The sequence below is a fragment of the Mandrillus leucophaeus genome, unplaced genomic scaffold, assembly GCF_000951045.1.
Source record: "Mandrillus leucophaeus isolate KB7577 unplaced genomic scaffold, Mleu.le_1.0 Scaffold363, whole genome shotgun sequence".
Lineage (NCBI taxonomy): Eukaryota > Metazoa > Chordata > Mammalia > Primates > Cercopithecidae > Mandrillus > Mandrillus leucophaeus.
Genome location: NW_012103843.1, coordinates 974,620 through 983,852, shown reverse-complemented (window position 1 = coordinate 983,852; position 9,233 = coordinate 974,620). Strand labels below are relative to the sequence as shown.

The 9,233-nt window shown below is 51.7% G+C and overlaps 1 protein-coding gene across 1 annotated transcript in view; it reads right to left on the bottom strand.

Annotated features, from left to right (window-relative positions):
- Positions 1-1,409: 1,409 nt before the first annotated feature.
- COL4A2 (collagen, type IV, alpha 2) overlaps positions 1,410-9,233 on the bottom strand; it is a 220,499-nt gene continuing 212,675 nt past the window's right edge. Inside the window, exons 45-47 of the mRNA XM_011989799.1 lie at positions 8,076-8,267; positions 6,456-6,742; positions 1,410-2,504 (exon numbers count right to left, since the gene is read on the bottom strand). Of these exons, the coding sequence (XP_011845189.1) occupies positions 2,247-2,504; positions 6,456-6,742; positions 8,076-8,267 (737 nt within the window). The 3' untranslated portion in view covers positions 1,410-2,246. The remainder of the gene's footprint in view (positions 2,505-6,455; positions 6,743-8,075; positions 8,268-9,233) is intronic.

The following is a 9,233-nucleotide window of genomic DNA, read 5'->3' as shown; positions in this document are numbered from 1 at the left end:
TGCTTCCCAGCTTCTAGAGTTGCTGTGGTTGCAAGCTCTGGTCTCTTGATCTCCGTCTCACACGCTCTGGGCCCACCGTTTTGCTGCAGCTATTGCCGTGGTGACCGGCCACGTGCAGGTGTGGCCTGACACACCGTGTCTCAGCTCTGCCTGGTCCTCTACCACCTCTACCTGGCATCTGGCAGGAGCCCGCTTAGCCGTGGTGTGTGGCGCACCCGGGAGTGTGAGGGAATTAACACCCTCAGGCAACCCCCGACCAGTCAAGACCACAGCTGATGGAGAACACTTCCCTTTCCAAGCCATGGCTGGACCATCTGAGGCTCCTTCCTTGGTGGATCCCAAGCAGGATCAAGCCTAAACCATCCACAGTGGTAACCCCCTTAGTCTCACATCCTTGAGTTGGCTTTTCTTATTCTTGGTTTCTCCCCCTCCAGGTCCCACTCAGGCTTCCTGAAATCACCTTCCCACATAGCCCTGCTCTGTAGAGGTCCTGGCCTCAGCCAGCTTCTGGGGGAACATGAGCTACGGCAGCTGTTTATCTGTTTCAAGTAACATTATAAGGTAGGATACTTATTTCATAATGTGAACATTTTTCTTAGGAAAACTTCAATCTGAGCTTGCATTTCAGAGAGTCAAACTCTGTGAGCTGAATCTCGGAGACTGTTTCTTTGACTTGAGCTTTGACTTGGGAAGTTATGTGGGAACTTTTTTTTGGAGACATGGGGTCTCACTATATTGTCCAGGCTAGTCTCAAACTCCTATGGCTCAAGTGATCCTCCCACCTCAGCCTCCCAAAGTACTGGGATTACAGATGTGGGGCACTGCACCCAGCCTATGTTGGAACGAATTGAATGACTTTGGAAATACATTTGTGAAGTGCCCTTTCTCCAAATTCCCACAAGTGCTGGTTGGGGTGTTTTTATTCTTTCTCTTTTTTTTTTTTTTGAGATGGAGTTTCACTTTTGTTGCCCAGGCTGGAGTACAGTGGCACAATCTCAGCTCACTGCAACCTCTGCCTCCCGGGTTCAAGTGATTCTCCTGCCTCAGTCTCCCGAGTAGCTGCGATTATGGGCGCCGGCAAATTTTTATATTTTTAGTAGAGATGGGGTTTCACCATGTTAGCCAGGCTGGTCTTGAACTCCTGACCTCAGGTGATCCACCTGCCTCGGCCTCCCAAAGTGTTGGGATTACAGGTGTGAGCCAGCACGCCTGGCCTGGTTGGGGTGTTTTCTGTAAGCATTAGTGAGTTATAAACATAAACACATTCCCTGAGAAATGGCTGCAATACCACGAATGGGTTCAACTCTACTGAGATGGACAGCAGCAGCATGGGTGGAGGCAGTGCCTTGCATTCATCAAACGTTTTGCTCTGTGAACACGGTAAGATTAAGGCAGTCAGCAACTTGGGGTTTAAAAATATTCAAAACTAGTTTTATTTTGTAGTCGTTACACAGGAGGGGGTAGTCAGAAGAGCACAGCTCACCCCCAGCAGTGGAAGGGTTAGATCTCAGGGACAACGTGGGGCAGTGGGGACAGCACCTCCGACCCTATGGGGTGTACCTTCAAGTAGCAGGGCTGACAATGACGCCTAGAAAGGTCTCCACTTCCGCCTGAGTTTGGCCAAACCCAATGGTCTATAGGGATGTGGCAAAAGAATGACCGACCGCTGTGTGATTATCAGTGTTTTTTACAATAAAGAGCACAGTTTTGCCTTGAAGATAATTCACATCAACGGTATTTGGGAGAACACAGAGCTGGCATAACATTGGTGTAGAAAGCAGGGCCAGGCCCACCCACAGGGCCCTCATGTGGGGACGGGTGCCTGAGCCCCTGAGCCCCTCGAGCCTCTGGCCACGGCTGGCTGCCTGTGTGCTGTTGTCTCGTCTGTCCCACCCCGAGAAGTGAGTTGAACAATGTGAGTTGTCTGTGGCGTTTGAAAGTGCAGTGGTTACATGGGTGCGTGCGAAGTGGTTAGCTGTGCCTCCAGGCGGTACATCTAGCAGGGGTAACGGGGCCAGGGTTGCTCCTGGCTTTCTATGGGCAGGGCTTGCCCTGCAGGGGTCCCGACTGCTTGCACCCGCTCGATGACAGTGGCTGGCAGGTCTAAGTGCCGCTGCTGGATGCAAATTCCTTTGGTAGACTTTTTTTTTTTTTTTTAAGAAAAAATAAAACCAATTTTTGGGTTGGCACCTGAGGTAATAAGTTAAGAATAAGCACCAAAATGGCCCTTCCTGGCACGCGCCGGCTCACAGGTTCTTCATGCACACCTGGCAGCGGCTGATGTGTGTGCGGATGAGGCCGGCCTTGAGCGTGTCAGCGGAGGGCGAGCCCTGGAAGCTCTGCTCGGGAATGGTGGTCAGCCAGAAGCTGTACTTATTGGCGTAGTAGTGGCAGGTGCCGCGGCCTCCATTGCACTCGATGAATGGCGTGGCGCGGAAGTCCTCCAGACAGCTGCCCGGTGACACCAGCGACTGGCCGCCGCCTTCGTCTCCCGCCGCCGTGTGCTGCACAGAGAGGGGGCAGGACAGGGTTAGGAATCACAGGCTGCAGGTGGCACGGGGTCAGGGCACAGCCCTCTTCTGTGCGTTTGTTTTTACTGAACAGCAAACCATGACCATCCGTCGGTGTCAATACGGACATGCGGCATCCTCACGAATGCACCTTCAGCAAGAGGGGGTTGGTGAAATACACCCGGGCCCCTGCAGGAGGCGGCCCCAGGCACGAGGATGTGCTGCGGAGGCAGGTGCGTGGACACTTAATTCGCAGCCAGGCTGGCCATTCAGTGGGAACTAGAGCAGGGACAGCAGGTGTGAGCCGCAGATGCAACTGACGACATTTCAGTAACAAAACAAACCATCTGGCGGGGCGCAGTGGCTCAAGCCTGTAATCCCAGCACTTCGGGAGGCCGAGACGGGCGGATCACGAGGTCAGGAGATTGAGACCATCCTGGCTAACACGGTGAAACCCCGTCTCTACTAAAAAATACAAAAAACTAGCCCGGTGAGGTGGCGGGCGCCTGTAGTCCCAGTTACTCGGGAGGCTGAGGCAGGAGAATGGCAGGAACCCGGGAGGCGGAGCTTGCAGTGAGCTGAGATCCGGCCACTGCACTCCAGCCTGGGTGACAGAGCAAGACTCCGTTTCAAAAACAAACAAACAAAAACAAACCATCTACCTAATCAACCATTCAGATAAAAATACCTGGCAGAAGACAGAACACAATGTTTACTCTTTTTAAAAGAAAAAATAAATCTGAGGCTAATAAGTTAAAAATAATCACCCAGCCAGGCCTCCCAGCCCCTTCTCTGAAAATGCTGATGATCAGGGAGGAAAGAGAAGTGGTTTTAGTTATTTTTTAAAAATCTGTACTTGCTGATTTTTCACAATAAATATGTATTACTTGTGTAATTAAATAATTTTTTTTCAATCAGAGGTTGTTAAATAGTTAGTTGATCCTGAGGCTGGCTGGGAGGTGGGTGAGGTCTTCAAGGGAGCCGTAATTTTTTTTTTTTCATTTTAAGGTTCTACTTTCTGTTGTGTCAACATGTTTAGCCTTTATGGAAGTGCGTGGCAGGCCTCCTGGGCCCCAGAGTTTGTGTGTAAGTGCCATTTGGCTTGGCCGAGCAGGCTTTGAGGGGTAAGTGGGCTTCGGAATCTGTTTACTTAGAATAGAAATATCTCAGTTCAGTTTGCGGGGAAAAAGGGGCTGTACTATGATGTATTTGGGCAGGGGCCCTAGTTTAAGCTTTCCTTTAAACACACACAGAAACCAAAAATCCTTTAAAAAGTGTTCTGCTCACAGAAGGCAGAAGCCTGTCCAGCCCTGAGCTGCCTGCTCTTGTCTGCTAATGAGCAGGTAATAAGAAGTGGAGACGTCCTCCCGGGCACCTCTGGCTTCACTGCCGTCTGAAGGAGCTGAGGCCTGCTGGGAGCTGCCCAAAGGAGACACGTGGGACTCCCAGAATGAGCTCAGAAGGGAGCGCAATGTGCGAAGTCTTAGAGGCTGGAGCAGCCAGGTAAGAGCTGAGTTTGCTGCACACACACACACACGCACACACACGGTGTACACTCATGCACACACACAAATGCACGCGTGCACACCCATGTGTGTACACACCTCTGTGCACACACGTGCATAAGTGCACACAGTGCAGGCACACGCACCCTTTCCAATGTGCTTCTCTCAGTGGGCAAGCCTCTGGCTTTGGTACTCACAGCAGCTCATAAATCTTAAGAGAACTGCCTGGATGAGAGGCTGACCTGGAGAAGGGACTGTGAGGGTTCCAGATTGTAGCCAGAATTGAAAAAAGAGGAACTAAAATAACGGCCAGCTAGATACTGTAGCCTCCACCAGAACGGCTTTGAGAGAGGCCACCGAGGGGAGGGGAGGAAAATGACTTTTGCTGCTGCAGTCTGCATCCGGGGCTCTGCCCTTGTCCTCCCTCCCACATGGTGCTCGCTTGTAGGGAATGCAGAAAATGCATCCTCTGGGGCCACCTATCCTCATGGACAAAAGAAGGGTGAGCCGGGTGCTAGCCTCAGCACTGTTCTCGCCTTCTGTGCATCCACTGGGGACAGTGGGGCAGTTGCTCTCAGCCGAGCTGTCCTCTCCAAAGTCAGCTCTCATTATGCTGAGATGCCAGCAGCCCTAGCGGCACCATACGCTTGTCACCACACGGAAGGGATCAAAGAGTATTTAAAGCACAGACGAGGCACACAGCTGTCTTGGTTTAGGTCCTGTCTCCTAGACAGCCGTGAGGACACATCTGGAGGGGGCACATCTCCAGTACACAGATGTGTCTGCTCACTTATCCATCGTCAGGGCCAGTGGGGACTTTCTGTTGTTCTCAGAAGTCAAGGTACTTCTGGCCCATCTGTTCTGACCCCATGCATCTGTCAACCCATGGCTTTTGGGGATGTCAAGTTCCAGGCTTGCTGAGGCTGTCAGCCATTTATTTAAGCAGAGAGTTATGTGTGCAGAGGATAATGCCTGCTTATCTCGTGACAGTAATTTGAAAGCTGATTGCTAATGGAACAGGGGATGCCTGACCTTTTTGGATACTGTGTAATCATGCCCTTCACAAGCGAGAGGCTCATTTATTTTGAATTTAACAATGGAAGTTAAAAAAATAGGAGCAACCAAAGCTTACTTCCTCCATGACACAGGGGCACCCCGAAGGTCACTGTGAAACAAAAGAAGGTTGCTCCAAAGTCACCTTCCATGATATGCTTCTGGAAAGGTAGAGGCTGTGCCTGTCCCTGCCCAGGATTTAGTATCCTGTTGCTCCAACTTATCACAGCAACAATACTTGTTAAAATGCCAATACTGTTTGTCTTTTCCTTCCTTTCCTAGAATCTGGATTTTTTTTCCTGTTGTTTTGAAAGATTAGCAATCATTATGTAATTTATACTTTATGTTGTATATATATATAATTTGTGAAATATTTAACATGCTGGGCATCCGATCCATGTAGTTGGAGTTATGACAGTTATAATCCCTATAAATAAACTCAATGGAAGACCCACTGTGCTCAGCAAGAATCTCTTTTCTCCCTACAATAGTATACAGATGGTCCCCGACTTACCATGGTTAAGACTTCAATGAGTTTTGACTTTTCGACGGTGCCAAAGCAATATGTATTCAATTCACTATTGGATTTCTGGTGGGGCTACATCCAGATAAACCCATCATAAATTGAGAATGCACTTTCAACTTAACGATATCTTCATCTTACAATGAATGTGCCTGGACGGGACCCTACTCCAAGTTGAGGAGCCTCTGCTTTAAGAGGTAATATTGCAAGAGACACTATGGTGCTGTGGTCTCTTCCCTGGAGATGAAGCTAAACCTGATCTGGCCAAACCTGAGGGTTCTCTGTTTCATACCCAAAGGCAAACTGGCAGGGTGGGCGGCACCTTCCCAGGTCCTGGTTGTGCACTTTCTCCTGGATTTCAAAGTACACAGGCTCTCTGTTTTATACCCAAAGGTATTCCAGAATTTTCCTCATGAATGTATATCCATTTTAAGCCAGGCAGTTAATAGGTATTTCTTGAAGGTATTTAAGGTTCCAGATAGATTCTAAATAAGATCAGGATTCTGGAGAAAAGTCTTCCATATATTTAGACTTCTGGTAAACCCAAAGCAGCTGTACCTTTGGTGTTGGTGTTATACTACTAAGACGGATGACAGGCAAATTCATCCTGGTTACACTCCTTACGAAGGCCTGGTGGCAAATTAATGAGCCCTTTCTGGGTGGGGGAAGCCCTGTGCCCAGCATGTGGCTCAGTTAGCAAAGTGTAAGCTGTATTCCAGCTCTCTCTCTCTCCCTGGGCCAAGTGCCCTCGTGCAGTGCACACCCGGAACTGCCCTGTCTGATTATTCTTACAAAGGCAGCGGTTCCTGCCGTGTCCCCAGCCAGGGTGTGGCTGGGGAGGGGAACTGGGTAAATGCCACGTACCATGAGGAAGGAATATCCGATCCACAAGCTCCGCCACCCCGCTGGGCAGTGTGGAATGGAGACATCCTGACTGTGGACGGCGATGGCGACGGCTGGGGCCTCACACACAGAGCAGCGGCTGATGTAGGGCTTGATCTCATCCTCGGCCACAGGCATCATGGGCAGCGGAGCCGTGGTGGACAGCCAGTAGGACTTGTCGTTCCGGCTGGCATAGTAGCAGACATCACCAGGGTTGCAGTACAGGAAGGGCATGGTGCTGAACCGCGCCAGGCAGGAGCCCGCCAGCCCTGCGGAAGGAGGGGTCACGAGAGCACAGTGTCGTGTGGCTAGAAGACGCACCTGCCAGCCCCGGCCAGGCCCAGGAGGCTCTGTGTCACAGACTTGCCCCAGGACACCTGGTGGAGTTCAGCCACCCACTGGAGGGCCAGGCTAAGGCTTCCCAATTTCTTTCTTTTTCTCTTTTTGATCAAACAGACTACACTGGCATTTCAGAACAGCTCTGTTCTTCTACAAGTTCTCACACATACTGGGCCAAGTTGCATCAGCAGGGAGTGGTGTCTTCATGGAATAGCATTTTGGGTGAGCCTTACCTTAGTGGGGTCTTAACAGCACTGGCCCCAAGAAAACTCCGATGGCACTCCAAGGGGTTGCTCTTTGACCCCAAGGAGCCACCCAGAAGGAGCCCTGGCCCCTCCCCCTTCCATGTAGCCTTATTGCTTCCAGAGACGAAGACAGCCTTTATCTCCTGGCCACGGTGAATGATGCGGCTAAGCAGGTTTCCGTCTTCACAGGGGCTACGGAAAAGCTCAGACCCAGAGGTGCAGCCACCTTGAGCAAACATGCCTGGGCTGGGCCTGCCTCCTTGGCCCTGTTCCCAGATCTATTCTAGGCCCTTATCCTCGGCGGCCTTTGCCTCACTGTTCTTTAGAAACTCATTGTGGAAGTGGGGCGCACAGGCAGGAACGTGCTGGCGCCATGAGCCAGCTCCACGCTTTCCGGGGGCAGAACGCCTGGTGTAGCCTGCACTGAGGAGGCAGAACACAGCCAGAGTCCCGGAGACCCTTCCCGTCACCCCCTCAAAGGGGACCTCAGACTAAGCCACCTTCACTTGTAATTTGTGTGTGTTGCGTTTTCTGTATTCAAAGTCACATTAATGCCTTTTAAAGGCTTCCTTTGAATAAGAGCGTGCACACGTGTCCACGGGTCCATTTTCCTGGGGTCCTGTATGGGAGAGTCTTATATGAACCCCAGCACCTTATGGCCCCTGCCTGACTCCAAGTCTACAGAACTTGGGTCAAAAAGCAAGAAGGAGGTGAAGTAATTGGTGGTCTCCACTGGAGAGGGGTCAAGGGTCAGATGGGTCACATGGGAGCCTGCGGAAGTCGATACCAAGTTAAAAGGCAGGTCCCTGTGTTAAGGTCCTGAGGTTTAAGGGCTTTGTAAGGCTTCTGCTTCAAAGGCCTTTTTAATCTTTCTGCACTTCCAGGAATGTGGGCGGACCCTTCATCAGGGGCACTTATCAGCCGTGAAGGGTTTGGGAGTCTCGCTGTGGCCCTTTGACCTTAGCCACTTCCAGGCCAGCCCTGAGCAGATCATGGGGGCCAGGTGGGAGGGACCTACCCAGGTCCTGGTTGTGTGCCTTCTCCTGGCCCTCAAAGTACAGCAGGCTGTACCCACTCCAGAGCTTGTTCATGCCCACCGGGCACATGGGCTCCTGGTCCGTCTGGCTGTGCTTTACCAGGAGGTAGCCGATGCTGACGCTGCGGCCTGGCATACCCGGCAGGCCCGGGCTCCCTGGACGGCCTGGTGCACCTACAGCCCGAGAAAGAAAGAGAGAGCAGCCCCCTTTACAGCCGCCCCACAGAAACCTGGGGACCCAGCGGTGCAGGGCAGTTTCCAGGTGCGCCTAGCACCGTTGCTTTCCTTCCCCAGATGTTGGCGCTGTCTGTTGAGATCAGGAGACTGTTGGGAAGGATTTGATCTACACTTTGTGCTTAGCAGCATGAAATGATGGCAATGAGGGCACTGGGTACAGAGGAGGGGTCCTTTCTATAAAGGACCAGAGGAGTATCGCAGGCCAGCCCCCACCCCCAGCAGTGGCCTCCCTCCGCTGGACACTTCCAGGAGACGTGGCTCATTGCAGGCCACGCTGATCGCGCACTTGACCACATCCTGGGTTAGAATGTTCTTTCTCTGAGCAGCTGAGATCTGCCTTCTATAACTCCTACCAGGGAGCACATGGGGTGGCTCATCTGCCTCTGGCAAAGCAGCTCTGTGAACGTTTCTCAGCTGTCCCTGGTGAACCTTTCTCCCACTGTCCCCTCCCCTTCCAGGGGACACCCATGGTCATGGCCCTTTCTCCCAGGACACTTCCCTTCCGCCATCCCTAGCTTGTCTCCTGCCCTGGGCGGGCTCTGATTTGCCAGCATTTGTTTTCAGGTGCACACCACACTACCCATAATTTGCCGGCTGTGGATCTGACCCCGGGGCAGGGGACTGCTATTGCCTTTGACTCGGACACCAATAATGCTCCCTATGTTTAATTTTTTTTTTTTTGAGATGGAGTCTCACTCTGTCACCCAGGCCGGAGTACAGTGGCACAGGATGTTCTCGATCTGACCTCATGATCCACCCACCTCGGCCTCCCAAGTGCTGAGATTACAGGCGTGAGCCACCGCGCCCGGCCCCTATGTTTAATTTTTTTTTTTTTTTTTTTTTTTTGGAGACGGAGTCTCGCTCTGTTGCCCAGGCTGGAGTGCAGTGGCGCAATCTCAGCTC